This window comes from Lissotriton helveticus, chromosome 9 (genome assembly GCF_964261635.1).
Source record: "Lissotriton helveticus chromosome 9, aLisHel1.1, whole genome shotgun sequence".
Taxonomy (NCBI): Eukaryota; Metazoa; Chordata; class Amphibia; order Caudata; family Salamandridae; genus Lissotriton; species Lissotriton helveticus.
In genome coordinates this window covers 59,355,709-59,371,429 of record NC_136070.1, presented here as the reverse complement: position 1 = coordinate 59,371,429, position 15,721 = coordinate 59,355,709, and the positions used below count along the sequence as shown (strand labels likewise).

The 15,721-nt window shown below is 49.5% G+C and overlaps 1 protein-coding gene across 1 annotated transcript in view; it reads right to left on the bottom strand.

The window, feature by feature from the left end:
• The window catches only part of RYR3 (ryanodine receptor 3), a 1,933,484-nt gene that overhangs the window by 1,443,844 nt on the left and 473,919 nt on the right, over window positions 1-15,721 (bottom strand). Inside the window, exon 4 of the mRNA XM_078661960.1 lies at window positions 3,571-3,645. Within this exon, the coding sequence (XP_078518086.1) occupies window positions 3,571-3,645 (75 nt within the window). The remainder of the gene's footprint in view (window positions 1-3,570; window positions 3,646-15,721) is intronic.

Sequence of the window (15,721 nt, the reverse complement as noted above, 5' to 3'; positions counted from 1 at the left end):
AAGGCACCTTGCCAGCACTGAATGTTCTCTGCTCGCCATCTCACCAAGTCATACAGGCACCATACCTACACTGAATGTTCTCTGCTCGCTATCTCACCAAGTCATACAGGCACCTTCCTGCACTGAAAGTTCTCTGCTCGCCATCTCACCAAGTCATAAGGCACCTTGCTGGCACTGAAAGTTCTCTGCTCGCTATCTCACCAAGTCATAAGGCACCTTGCTGGCACTGAATGTTCTCTGCTCGCCATCTCACCAAGTCATAAGGCACCTTGCCAGTACTGAATGTTCTCTGCTCGCTATCTCACCAAGCCATAAGGCACCTTCCTGCACTGAAAGTTCTCTGCTCGCCATCTCACCAAGTCATAAGGCACCTTGCTGGCACTGAATGTTCTCTGCTCGCCATCTCACCAAGTCATAAGGCACCTTGCTGGCACTGAATGTTCTCTGCTCGCCATCTCACCAAGTCATAAGGCACCTTGCCTGCACTGAATGTTCTCTGCTCGCCATCTCACCAAGTCATACAGGCACCTTCCTGCACTGAAAGTTCTCTGCTCGCCATCTCACCAAGTCATAAGGCACCTTGCCTGCACTGAATGTTCTCTGCTCGCCATCTCACCAAGTCATACAGGCACCTTCATGCACTGAAAGTTCTCTGCTCGCTATCTCACCAAGTCATACAGGCACCTTCCTGCACTGAATGTTCTCTGCTCGCCATCTCACCAAGTCATACAGGCACCTTCCTGCACTGAAAGTTCTCTGCTCGCCATCTCACCAAGTCATAAGGCACCTTGCTGGCACTGAATGTTCTCTGCTCGCTATCTCACCAAGTCATAAGGCACCTTGCCGGTACTGAATGTTCTCTGCTCGAGATCTCACCAAGTCATACAGGCACCATCCTGCACTGAAAGTTCTCTGCTCGCCATCTCACCAAGTCATAAGGCACCTTGCCAGCACTGAATGTTCTCTGCTCGCTATCTCACCAAGTCATAAGGCACCTTGCCAGCACTGAATGTTCTCTGCTCGCTATCTCACCAATTCATAAGGCACCTTGCCAGCACTGAATGTTCTCTGCTCGCTATCTCACCAAGTCATAAGGCACCTTGCCGGTACTGAATGTTCTCTGCTCGAGATCTCACCAAGTCATACAGGCACCTTCCTGCACTGAAAGTTCTCTGCTCGCCATCTCACCAAGTCATAAGGCACCTTGCCAGCACTGAATGTTCTCTGCTCGCTATCTCACCAAGTCATAAGGCACCTTGCCAGCACTGAATGTTCTCTGCTCGCTATCTCACCAATTCATAAGGCACCTTGCCAGCACTGAATGTTCTCTGCTCGCTATCTCACCAATTCATAAGGCACCTTGCCAGCACTGAATGTTCTCTGCTCGCTATCTCACCAAGTCATAAGGCACCTTGCCAGTACTGAATGTTCTCTGCTCGAGATCTCACCAAGCCATAAGGCACCTTCCTGCACTGAATGTTCTCTGCTCGCTATCTCACCAAGCCATAAGGCACCTTGCCAGTACTGAATGTTCTCTGCTCGCCATCTCACCAAGTCATAAGGCACCTTGCCAGTACTGAATGTTCTCTGCTCGATATCTCACCAAATCATAAGGCACCTTGCCAGTACTGAATGTTCTCTGCTCGAGATCTCACCAAGTCATAAGGCACCTTGCCAGCACTGAATGTTCTCTGCTCGCCATCTCACCAAGTCATAAGGCACCTTGCCAGCACTGAATGTTCTCTGCTCGCCATCTCACCAAGTCATACAGGCACCATACCTACACTGAATGTTCTCTGCTCGCTATCTCACCAAGTCATACAGGCACCTTCCTGCACTGAAAGTTCTCTGCTCGCCATCTCACCAAGTCATAAGGCACCTTGCTGGCACTGAATGTTCTCTGCTCGCTATCTCACCAAGTCATAAGGCACCTTGCTGGCACTGAATGTTCTCTGCTCGCCATCTCACCAAGTCATAAGGCACCTTGCCAGTACTGAATGTTCTCTGCTCGCTATCTCACCAAGCCATAAGGCACCTTCCTGCACTGAAAGTTCTCTGCTCGCCATCTCACCAAGTCATAAGGCACCTTGCTGGCACTGAATGTTCTCTGCTCGCCATCTCACCAAGTCATAAGGCACCTTGCTGGCACTGAATGTTCTCTGCTCGCCATCTCACCAAGTCATAAGGCACCTTGCCTGCACTGAATGTTCTCTGCTCGCCATCTCACCAAGTCATACAGGCACCTTCCTGCACTGAAAGTTCTCTGCTCGCCATCTCACCAAGTCATAAGGCACCTTGCCTGCACTGAATGTTCTCTGCTCGCCATCTCACCAAGTCATACAGGCACCTTCATGCACTGAAAGTTCTCTGCTCGCCATCTCACCAAGTCATACAGGCACCTTCCTGCACTGAAAGTTCTCTGCTCGCCATCTCACCAAGTCATAAGGCACCTTGCTGGCACTGAATGTTCTCTGCTCGCTATCTCACCAAGTCATAAGGCACCTTGCCGGTACTGTATGTTCTCTGCTCGAGATCTCACCAAGCCATAAGGCACCTTGCTGGCACTGAATGTTCTCTGTTTGCCATCTCACCAGGTTTTAGAGGCACTTGGCCTACACTCAGTATCCACTACTCAACTACATTACCAAATTGTAAAGGCACCTGGTCTGCCCACTCAGTATTATTGTATTGTGTCAGAGGTACCTGCGCTCAGTGGTTTGCCCCACTATCATAGGTTGCTTGCAGGCACTTGATATACAAACTCTCCATTATTCAGCCAGGTCTTGCAGGCAGCAGATATGTGCTCAGTGGCCCCTGCCATGTTACAAGTCTTTCAGCCATCTGACATGTTTTCGTTGTGCCCTTCCCCGCATTTTCATCAAGTGTTCCAGACACCAGCTAGTGTCTCCTGTGCTGCCCTCTCACAAAGTCTTACAGACAGCTGGCAACTTTTGCCAAAAGGCTAGTGCCTAGCGTGCGTTCATTGTCCCACAGCCTGTTGTGCTCTGCACCCATCCGGAGTACTATGATGCTTTACTCCTCCATTATTGTAGGTGCCAGAAGTGTCCAGGGAGCCTCCCTCGCGGATAAGAAGTCATCCTCTGGGTCGCTCTCACTTTACAAGTATAAGGATGCGTTAAGAAAAGGGCTCCCCACGTGGTCAGGGTAATACTACAGGTGAAGCAAAGGTAACTCAAAAAGTGGGGGTAACAGCGGTTGTTGGAAGCAGATTTGTTTGAAGAATGAGGAGTGCTAGTTTTTGCCAAATAAATACGATAGGGAAATGATAACTGTTATTCGTTCTGCGGGCACATTTTGCCATTTGTTTCTGTTTTTCTGTATTTTAATTCTTTAATGTTGCATCTTTTTCTGGTACTTGAGGGTTGCATTGATTTTAATCCTGTAACTGTGCCCTGTTGGAGTCTGGAAAACCATGTTCCCTATACTTGGTGTCCTATTCATTGGTGCAAGCAGGTCCCTCCATATATACTGATTGGGGTATTATGATTCCTTTATCCTCTAGACAGCCCAAAAGAACAGTGCTACGATCACTAGAGCTGCAGAACTCACCATTCCACTGAACGAATGCCGGAGAAGGATCGCATGTCCGTACAGCAGGGTCCTGTGGCCGCCTCCTTGTGAAGCCTACAGGAGAGAAAAGTAGGGTAAGAAAAAACAGCAAATCTGCAAGAAATATCCTACTTATGGTGTGATTCCTCCTCTACCAACAAGGACTTTCCTCAGCCCTCCTGGCCAGGGTACCCCGGTTCACTTTAAGGCCAGCCCCATTTGTTCTCTACATCCTAAACCTACGATAACCTCTGGGTGGACTTAGGTTTCATAAGTAAAATGAGCCAGATCATGGATTATAAATGAATCAGTTGAGGCTCTTAGCTGGGCACATCAAAGTCATTTCTGTAAGTAGCTCTTGGGGTTTGGGCCTTAACTTGCTACTAGTTTAGTAATGTAACATGATTTTCTATTGCATTTCATTGAAGCCAAGAACGTGTTCCTCATCTAGCCTTCGTATTCTGGACAGCTGATCTGCTGAAAATGGGTGGATGGATATAGATGGACAGCAAGAAGCTACAATGAACTCCCAATTCACTCCCTTCCTTCAATGAAGTGTAAAATGGAACCGGCAGGCAGCCTCCTTACCTTCCTGATAAACTTCTCGGAAGCATTCGGATCAAAAGAAACAATAACAAAATCATTTTCCTGAGACTCAAATCGGAAAATAGACTAAAGCATACACGATTTGCAAAATTCAAATTCTTGCTCAAAAGTGGACAGACAAACAAACAGATCAGGCTTCTGCTTCATTTATTTGCAAACCCACCAAAACAACAATTTGTGCCACTTACAATTGGTATGTGGCCAGAATTGCCACAAGGCCTACATTTTCTAAACATGGATATTTTATTTTAGTGCCCGAGAAGACGTATAGTGTAATCCCTTCTGTAAAAGGGTGAACGCTACCAACCAGAATATAAGATCCTTAAGTATTGCCCGGCGGTGTCGCCTCTCGAACCCACGAGCTATTTAACAAATGAAGAGGCAGGCGCTGGAGACTGGAAGGCAGGAAACAAGGTTTTATTCTCTCCGGAGGAGAAACACATCAGTTGGACAGCAGGTATCGTTCTGAGGTGCTCTAACCGCATCTCTGAGGCCTGGCCTCTTATACACAAGTTTGTCACTTTATTGCATGTAACACATTCTCGTCAATACTTTGATGTACGGAAAGACATCCCCGGGATCTCCCTTTCAGGCCCGTTCCCACACATAGTTACAGTTGAAGTCCCCACCCCGGTCACAACAGGTAGTGATTATTGCGCAGCTGGATATTCCGCCGATTCACGGAATGTGTGGGGTTCGATCGGATCTCGTAGGGTGGGGGCTTTGATCGACCCGAGGGTTCTTTAATGGGAGGAAGCTTCCTACTGTACTGGGGGCAATAAACAGCATCCGCAGAGTCGGGTGGTGGCCTGGGAACGAGGGAGACAAACGGGCACACAGGAAAAGGGGGTTTGTATCAAAAGACCTGGGACCATGAAAGGAATGAAGGGAGATGTCGTGCTGGGAACAGGACGGGATTCCGAGGCAGAGCTGCGTGGAAGAGGGGTTTATGACCCGAGGCATGTGAGGGCGAGGGGGTCGTCAGCAGGCGGGGATGCCTGCGAGGCTAGGAGAGGGAGAGAGACGCGCTGGCTATCAGCGAAGGGCAGGGAAGCCATGGTGTTCAAAATGGCGGCTGTTTACGTGTACGAAAGGGTTCGGGAAGAGCAAGAGGGCGCCGATAATGTTGACGGTTTCAGCCTAACTTTCAACAGTCCTCCCTTTTCAACGTATCTAGCCAACTTGCTTACTCAATGTCAATTTTCATCAAATTCCTAACCTCGGCATCATACAATGCTCTCATGTGTTCGCTTCCAAAGTCCACAGTTTTGGGGAAAATACAACTTGCACATAAAGAACACAGAGGTGGCAGACATTGAATTCCTAAGCATAGACCACATATTACAACTGCAGGAATCAGGATAATGGTGAGCAGTCTCCAGCCCCAGTTCTTAACGGTGTCCCAGAACCAACCACCAAGCGACCATTCTTCTTGTTCTTGGTGGACCTCTGAAGAGAGTCTGTGAAGATGTTCGATGGCTTTGTACACTGAGGGTGAGTTGTCCGGTATGTATGTACAACAGCTGGACCCAATAATGCGGCATGCTCCACCACGGTCCGCAAGAACCACATCTAGGACAAGGCGGTTCTGGAGGGCCACCAAGCGGACTGCTTGGAGCTCGGCGGTGTTGTTAGCAAAAATACCAGCAGTGATGTTCATTGTTGTCTCAACAGCCTGAGTCAGATGTCGGATGGCACGACTGTTTGCCATCGGGCCCCAGAGGGGAACAAGTCCCTTCATGGCATCGAGGAACTGTGCTCCTGTTGAGTCGGCTTGCTCGATGTCCTTGGCTCGCTTTTGTCTATGATGATTCGCTGGGGCCACATAAGTCGGAGGAAGGATGAAAGAGATGAAACAAGTGCCCCCCCAGCCTTTGGGGAGCCAGGTGTAGGCCTTCGTGCCGCAGACGAAATACATGTTTGGGGACGACACAAAGGAAGGAGGATCCGAGGAGTCCAAAGTTCTGGTAAAGCGGCAAGCGCTGCGGCCCACCAGCTGTGTCCCAAGTCCTTCTACACACATGTGGCCTGTGACGTTGATGACCGACAGGGTCACAGTCAGAGTGGCAGCCGTTCGTTTCCGCAGATAGGAGAAGGTGGGTCTGGTTGGATTGTTGAACACCTGCATTTCGATTCGTTCTTTAGCAGGGATGTCCATTTGGATTGAGTCGTTGGAGGTCTGCGGGCAGAAGTGTATCTTCGTTTTGTTCCGCCGGACCCCGTGGGAGAAATGCGTTACGGTTCTGCCGGAGGTGGCATTGTCCTTATAGCTTTCTTGCAGGAGGATCAGCCAAGCAAGGCAGGAGCCGTGAACAGAGAAGGGTGAAGGGATGAATGGTATTGAATGTCCAGTGGCGTGGGGTAGCAACCCACAGATCCAGCAGTTGGTGGCATTGGTGGCAAGATTGTGTTGGTGAAGCAGCTGTACGAAAGAGTTATTCCAAAACTACTTCCGTCTCTCTCTTAGTTGAGGAGAGAGCGAAATCAGGTAATGTTCCTTCATGGTGGTAGGCTGAGCAGTGGTTAGAAATGTTTCGCGAGCAGGTGCATGTTCTTCCATAATCCAGAGCGTGGTCATGAGGAGAAAACAGAAGAGGATTGCGATGAAGAGTGCAATTGTCTTTGAACTATGGAGTCTGTCTGTTCTCAGATTTCTGTAGTGGGTATTTCCTGTTGTCTCCATCGTCTTCTTATTGGGCGCTTCCATCATCTTCTTATCTGGCGCTTCCATCATCTTCGTTTTCAAGGTGCTCGGTAGTGGGCAGAACCACAGACTTAGTTTAGCTTCTCTCCAGGTAACCCTTGGTAGTTTTGGGTCACCATTCTGAGACCTTTTAACCTAGTCAGTGGCCTACTTAGCCGAAGCTCCCTCCTTTCGACGCAGGAAATACCCTTCTCGAGATGGCACAGTGGGATCAGAATGTTTTGAAAGTTCAAGTGTCTCTGTGTCGGGATAACAGTTCAATGATGGTCGGTCTTTGTTCAGGAGCTCTTCTTGGATACTGACGTTGTCTGTCGTGGCCAGGGCTGAGGAGACCTTTTTGCAGTGATGGGCGTGCAGCCAGTGCTTCTTCCCCTCCACTCGAAGAGCTGTCCGAGTGGTGATCAACACTTGCCAGGGGCCCGTCCACCGGGGTTCCAAACTCTTCGACCGCTGAAAATTCCGGATCAGCACGAAATCCCCAGGTTGGATGGCGTGACCCGGACCCCTGGAAGCATCGGGGATGGCCTGCTGCACCTGCTGATGAATGACAGACAGAGTTTCAGTCAATTTATACAGATAATCAGACATTAGGACGTCCGGGACGTCATGAATGGAAGTTGGTTTTGGGGCAGACCAGACACTCATGGGTCGACCGAAGACAACTTCATAAGGAGTTAAGTGATGTCGGGTGGGGGTAGAGCGCATCGATAGCAATGCCAGTGGGAGGGCGTCTGGCCATTTCAGACCCGTGGTAGCCACTATCTTGGCCAGTTTAAGCTTTAGGGTGGCATTGTGTCGCTCGACAAGTCCAGCAGATTGGGGGTGGAAGACTGCGTGAAATTTCTGTCTGATGCCCAACCCCTTTAAGATGAGCTGGATAACTTTGGCTATGAAGTGGGGGCCATTATCACTCCATAAAATACGGCAGAGGCCGTAACGGGGGAAAAATTCCTTTAGCAGTACCTTTGCAGTGGCCATAGCGGTGTTGTCACGGGTTGGGTATGCTTCCACCCACTTGCTAAATGCGCACACCACAACAAGTACATATTTTAGGCCTTGGCACCTGTCTAGCTGGATGTAGTCCATCTGCAGGACTTCAAATGGGTGGTTTGGGACCCCAAATCCCCCCCGGGGTACTACAGTTCCTTTCCCGGGGTTGTGTTGCAGGCAGATTAAGCATTGTTGGACCAGGCGTTTGGCGGAATCTGGGATTTTATCATTGTGCCAAACTCTGGAGACAAGTTCGATCATGGGGGCTGACCCTATGTGGGCAGGGGAGTGTGCCATGGTCAGTATGGGAATCAGGTATGAGTCAGGTAGCAACCATTTGTTTGTGGCTTTTGTCCGCCAGCAGCCTTCGTCATCTTTTAATCCCACCCGTGTCCATTCAGTCAGTTCGTGTTGTGTGCTAGCCGTTTGAATGTCTCTAATAGTGTCCTTAGCGTCCGTCCAGTTTTCTGCTTGTGACCTGGTCACGTACATACGTGTTGTCGTCCTATTTTCAGCTGTCGTTCGGGCAGTGATGTCGGCTAGCGCGTTTCCCTGTCCAATAATGTCCGTCACCTTTTTGTGTGCCTGGCATTTGATGACTGCAAGCTTTTTGGGGAGAAGGACAGCTTCGATCAAGGCGGAGACTAGATTCCCGTGCAAAATGGGTGTGCCGTGTGAGGTCAAGAATCCCCTTTCCCTCCAAAGGAGCCCAAAATGGTGAACCACCCCGAAGGCATACTGGCTGTCGGTGTAGATGTTTGCTGTGGTTCCTGCTGCTAGGATGCAAGCTCGTGTTAGGGCAATCAGTTCCGCTGCCTGGGCAGATCGTTGCGTGATGCGGGCTGTCTCGATTACAGTTCGAGCCGTGGTGACTGCATAGGCAGCGGAAGTGGTGCCATCGGGGAGTTTGATGCAAGAACCGTCCACCCACAGCTCCCCGTCGGGGTCAGGGAAAGCCGTGTCTCTGAGGTCAACCCTACTCCTAGTCTGTTCGTCTGTGAGAGTCACGCAGTCATGTATAGGGTGCACCTTGGGATCGTTCTCTGGTAAGGGTATCAGAGTTGCCGGGTTCAGTGTGGTGCATCTTTTCAGGGTGATATGGGGTGCAAGCAAAGTCAGTTCGTATCCGGTCAGTCGTGCGCTCGTCAGGTGTTGCGTCTTGGTTTGGTTCAGGAGGGTGTCAACTGCGTGGGGTACCAGTACCGTGAGGGAATTCGAGAGTACAATCCCCTCACTCTGTCGGATAGAGATTGCAGCAGCAGCCACGGCTCGAAGGCAGGCAGGTAAGGCCCTGGCTACAGAGTCAAGAGTGGCAGAGAAGTAAGCGCACGGTCGTTGTCTCGGGCCAATGGCCTGGGTCAGGACGGACAAAGCGCACCCCTCCCTTTCGTGAGTGTAAAGGGAGAAGGGCTTTTTGTAATCAGGGGTACCTAGGACGGGGGCCGAACAAAGGGCATCTCGTAGTTCCGTGAAGGAAGTTTGACACTCAGGGGTCCAAGGGAGTGGGAAAGGGACGTCTTTACTTAGCAGAGAAAGCAGTGGTTTCACAACGAGGCTAAAGTTTGGTAACCACTGTCGGCAGAAGGAGGTGAGACCTAATAGGGAGCGAACCTGCTTCTGGGTCTTAGGGACAGGAGTATCTAGAATGGTTTGGATTCGATCAGGAGTGAGTTTTCTTCCTTCTTTGGACAAAAGGTGTCCTAGGTAAGTGACCTGGGGTTGGCAGAATTGCAACTTCTTCTTGGAGACCTTGTGGCCATTTTCCGCAAGGAAGTGCAGGAGTTGAATGGTGGCGGTAACCGCTAATGGGATAGTGTCGGCCGCCAAAAGGATGTCATCGACATATTGTACTAACACCACTCCATCGGGTAACTGGACTTGATCCAGTTGTCTTTTGAGGGCCTGGCTGTAGATGCTAGGGCTTTCTGTGTAGCCCTGGGGTGCTCGGCAAAACCTATATGAGCGGGCTTTTAGGGTAAAGCCGAAGAGATATCGGCTGTCTGGGTGGATGGGGATGGAAAAGAATGCATTTTTGAGGTCGATGACGGTGAAAGTGGTGGCAGTAGAAGGAATCAAAGTCAGGATGGTGGTGATGTCTGAGACCACAGGGTACTGGGGTACCACCACTTTGTTGATCTCTCGGAGGTCGATGATAAAACGGTATGCTTTCTCATATCCCTCTCCCTGTTTCTTGATGATGGGCAAGATAGGGCTGTTGCAAATGTTGCTAACCACTTCCTCTACCACTCCTGCGTCTATCAGTGACTGGATAATCTTTACCAATGCCTTCTCGCCCTCGGGCGATATCCGATATTGTGGGAGTTTTGGGAGTGTTGCGTCTGGTCGGACAGTAATGTGCACTGGGTCAATTAACATACGCCCTACGTCCGAATCCGCTTTGGCCCACAGATACGGAGGCAGAGCGTCAAGCAGGGATGCGTCAGCGTCGGTGATGGAAAACATGTGTTGGGGAGAGCAATGTCTAAGCAGAACGGGGTTGTCGTAAAGAAACACTCGAACTCCATCTTGAGAACATCTGATCGTCGCTCGGAAGTGTTTCAGCAGGTCAAGTCCCATAATGGCGTCAGGGCTATTGGAGGAGAGCAAAAACGTGGTGTCAGTGGTGTTGTTTTCTACGTCGAAGAGAATCGGGGCAGACAAAGGGTTAGTGGAGGGCGTTCCATCGAAACCTGTCGATGTTATGAGTGAGCCAGACAAGGGTGCCCTTGGAATCAGTCGTTTAGATAACGCACTACGTGTTGCGCCAGTGTCTACCAGAAATGGAGACTTGGTACCCAGGACCTTAGCAGTGACGTAAGGGCCCTGCTGGTCAACATAGAGCTCGACTGGATCCCTCCCTTGCCCTTGGCTGTCCTATGCGAAGTTGTGGGCGTCCTCATAGTCGGATTGCTGATATTGGTTCTGCCTGGGTCGATCAAACGTATTTGGTCTGCCTGATCTGTCGTTAGTCGTGTCATTTGGGGGCCCTCGCTGTTGTCCCTTATTTCTCAGTCCATTTGCTATGTCCCTGGGGTCTCTGTTTTTGATTATTTCCAGAAGAACTGGGCACTGGGATTTCCAATGGCCAGTTCCTTTGCAGAAAGCACACTGGTTCTCTCTAAGGTCTGTACGTCCACTGTAGGAAGTCAGAGTGTGGTCCTGGGGAAATGTAGTCTTAGGGACGTTCGTCTGGTAGTTTCCCCGGTATTGGTCTCGTCCTATAGTCACCCCTTGCAGTTTGGCAATCATCACCCTCTCTTTCAGGTCCTTCTTCTTTTTCTCTGTTGCCCTATCGTTTTCGTTTTTCTGATGTTCATAATATTGGGCCATTTGGAGAATAGCTGTAGGTTTGGAGGCTGCCCAACTACTCTCGCTGGCCTGTAGTTTCTGGGAGATCTCTGATGACAGGCCCTTAACATAATTCTGGACAAACAGATGGTGTCCGGTCGCAGTGGTCATGTCCTGGCCGCTGTAATCGGAGAACACTGTTTCAAACCGGGAGAAGTATTCCGATACATCCTCCTGGGGTTTCTGGCGACAGGCCGTTACTATCGACCAGTCCACTTTCTTTTCTGGAATCAGGGTTTTTAATTTCTCTACGATTTTATCTGGAAGGTCTAGAATGGATTTCAAAGGCTTTTGTCCTGGTCCCCGTTGTTTATCCAGGTCATCGAGTTGTGACCAGGTATGTCCAAACAGCTCAAGGTGGTCGACTTTCCGGATTTGCTTCCACACATCAGCTGGTAGACATAACCCGAAGAACAAGTCGATGTCAGCCAGGGTCATAATCGTTGATCCTAGGGCTGTACCCAATTCAGTATAGAAGGCAGTGGGGTTTTTACGCAGGTCAGGCAGAGATTTCCGGAATGTCAGAATCTCTTGCCGGTCCCATGGCTGGTAGACCCAGTTGTACACTACCCTTCCCTTTGCATCCTGGTTGTTTGCATCATCGTGAGTCCCTGTGCCTCGGGGAGGAACCCAGTAAGGGGCAGCCTCTCGTATCGGCATCATGGTGTTAGATTGTTCGGTTGGTGGCTCGGTCACTACGGAGGTCGTGGGTTTAGTTCCCGACTCTCGTTCAGTGAGGTGGCGGAAAACCTCAAGCGTGCGCGTAAGGAGGTCCGACACATCACACTCGCCCTCATCCCCGATATCGACCTTCCGGTACAGAGTCGTTAGGCTCTCGGGACCTTTGTCTCGATATCGGTCCTCGTATGCATTCAAGACATGGTAACACAGTCGTACGGTAAAATGTCGTCTGTGACTCCCTGTATACGAGTTAAACATATCCGTGATGTACTCTTCATCTTCCTTCCTTTCTACCAGTGTCCTTGCTATCTTGTCGATCCCTGCTCGCTCATCTTTGCTTAATCTGTTTGTTCTTGCAGGGCCAGCCCCTCGAGTCTCAGGGTCGTCTAACGTTGTCGCTGACGCGGTATTTAATACAAGGGGTTCGGCTGGCACAGAGGCCATGGGGGCCGAAGCTGTGGTGGTACCCTCGTTCGTACCTGGGGGTGGTGCGTGCTGTGCTAAGGGTTGGGAAGGGGCATATGGAGGGGGCATGTAGGTGATTGGAGGACCCAACAGCAGATCATCGTTGGCTCGTTGTTTCGAGGGTAAGTCAGGGTAGAGTGTGGAGGGCGTTCTAACTGGACACTGGTTTGATGTTTCCCTTTCTAGTTTCTGTTTAGCTTTTTCTCTTTCCTTTATCTCTCCCTCTAGTTTCTGAGCAGCTAGGTGGGCTGCTTTTCGCAGCTCTTTTCCCAACCTACTCTCAGTTTTATTTTTACGTTGTTCAGTTTCTTTGCGCCACATGCCGAAACTATCAAGCATAGTGGGTGTTGTCTTGTTTTTACCAAGGGCTGTTTCTAGCGCTTTTATTTTATCATCATCGAAAGATCCTATCAGTGGCCACTGACTTTCTCGATCCTTTTTCGTATATTTATGCCATAGTTTGCTATAGGCTATAGCGATCAATCCATGCTTCATGAACATGTCCTTATTAGGGGTGCCTTCCAGTGGAGCCGGATGGTTCACCTCTAATAAGCGGTCCGGGCTAAACAGGCTACTAATCAGTGGGGAGAAGACAGACATGACGGCTCGCAACGAGGGACAAAAAGTCAGCACTGCCTATCTTATCACTGTGTGCAAAGACTAGACAGAATATTTCTATTCTACGTTGTTTGCAGGCAGTGAATACCTCATGAACCAATAACAAATGACCAATAAATATTCAGTGGGGAGAATAAGTAGGCCCGCAAAGGTCTGCGGTACCTACCCCTTTCACTATCTGCAAAAAGGGTGGTCTCTTTCCTGTTTGCAGACAGAGAATCTCCAGAAAACAATAGTTTTGCGAACAACAGTTCAGTTTCAAGTAATTATTCAGTGGGGGAGAGAAAAATAGGCACGACGGCTGCCTTACCTATCCTCCACTGCTTGCAAAGAGAGGGCCTGTTGTTTCTCCGTTTGCAGACAGTGAATCTCCAAATAAATAAAAAGAGCAATACTAGTATTTCTTAAACAATCAAGCAATTATTTCGCAACTCGTCGTGTTTACACGACCTTACCCGGACCGCATGGACAGTTTCTTGTCTTCCGAATCCAGCGCCCGATCGTCCTCTTTTCTCCGTTATCTTCGCGGCACTCCTGATGGTTCCCAGTCAGGACCGTAGATCACTCGAGAGAGGTCTGTTCGGAACCAGTGAAGTTCGGATGATCGGCTGTCAGACGAGGGTCTATCGGACAGGCGCGCTCCCGATCGTTGCAGTCGTTCACTCTGTCGTCAGGACCTCTCCCACTGGATCCACGAGTCGCTGATGGGCCCCACGCTTGGGACGCCAATTGTAAAAGGGTGAACGCTACCAACCAGAATATAAGATCCTTAAGTATTGCCCGGCGGTGTCGCCTCTCGAACCCACGAGCTATTTAACAAATGAAGAGGCAGGCGCTGGAGACTGGAAGGCAGGAAACAAGGTTTTATTCTCTCCGGAGGAGAAACACATCAGTTGGACAGCAGGTATCGTTCTGAGGTGCTCTAACCGCATCTCTGAGGCCTGGCCTCTTATACACAAGTTTGTCACTTTATTGCATGTAACACATTCTCGTCAATACTTTGATGTACGGAAAGACATCCCCGGGATCTCCCTTTCAGGCCCGTTCCCACACATAGTTACAGTTGAAGTCCCCACCCCGGTCACAACAGGTAGTGATTATTGCGCAGCTGGATATTCCGCCGATTCACGGAATGTGTGGGGTTCGATCGGATCTCGTAGGGTGGGGGCTTTGATCGACCCGAGGGTTCTTTAATGGGAGGAAGCTTCCTACTGTACTGGGGGCAATAAACAGCATCCGCAGAGTCGGGTGGTGGCCTGGGAACGAGGGAGACAAACGGGCACACAGGAAAAGGGGGTTTGTATCAAAAGACCTGGGACCATGAAAGGAATGAAGGGAGGTGTCGTGCTGGGAACAGGATGGGATTCCGAGGCAGAGCTGCGTGGAAGAGGGGTTTATGACCCGAGGCATGTGAGGGCGAGGGGGTCGTCAGCAGGCGGGGATGCCTGCGAGGCTAGGAGAGGGAGAGAGACGCGCTGGCTATCAGCGAAGGGCAGGGAAGCCATGGTGTTCAAAATGGCGGCTGTTTACGTGTACGAAAGGGTTCGGGAAGAGCAAGAGGGCGCCGATAATGTTGACGGTTTCAGCCTAACTTTCAACACTTCTGCATTTGCTGCAAGTAGTTTCACATACGTTTTTATAATACTCATTCTTAAGGGTGGTCCCCAAAAGAAATCAGTTGAACGCTGAAATATTAATTATTTTTCCTTTTTTTGAGCCTTCAAACAATTTCTCAGTATTTTTAACGTCCTGTTAAACTGGAGCTCATGTTTTTATTATAGTTGCATGATGTTGCTGTAGTTCCAGTTTAGTATTTCAGTAGTTAAACACCGTAGTGGTGTTTTGACTGAAACTGGAATTGTCGTACACCAAAAAGGGCTATTTCAAATAATGGCCCTCTGTGACCCAGATTTATTGCCTGATATTCGTACTCGAGGACACCCTTAAGTACAAATTCCTACATGATGAAAATCTGCAAAAAGTAAGCCGTACTAAAAGTTTAAATTCGCCTAACGTGCATTTATTACATGTGGAACTACCACGCAACACTCTGCTTTCCCAATGATTGCTCCTGGTTTCACTTGGCTTTAGGATTTCACGCAAAGCCAGGGATCAGCAGTTGGCTGATTGACTGCGCTTAAACCATTAGTACATCATTTGGTTCAGAAGCCAACGAAATTAACATTCAGAAATTCCTGGCACCCAACATCACATGAAAAATGATTAGAACCAACAAGTCAAAGTTTCGATCCCATAAAGTCATTCGAAAGGGGTTTTCCTCAGGAAAGTCAAGGGTAGCTTGGGCAGGTGTACTTCGAACCAGCCGGCATTAGATGCCTGCATTTTAACCAGTAACACACTTTGTGGCTTAAGCCCACGGCACACTGCCATTTGGACAAAGGTGGGCGCAGAATTGCCCAATCCGCAGATCTGTAATTCGTTGGTTGTCTTCTCTTAACCACCGGCAGGTCTGCAGTGGAATAGCTTTCTTGAAGGTGTGTGGGAATTTCCTTAAGGCAACTTATGTGATTTTCTTCTCTCTGTGTTTTAGCATCGTGCAACAGGAAATGGCTGAGGAGATTGCCTTCTCCCAATGTGTGGGTGGTTGTCTCCTCCCATGCAGATCCAGTCAGCGCACACAAAGTATGCGGTAGCCTTCCTTGAGCAAGGATGGTTGACCTTTGTATATGGGGTGCAGCACCTCTTCTGAAGTATGCCTGAACGTTTGTTTTATATACC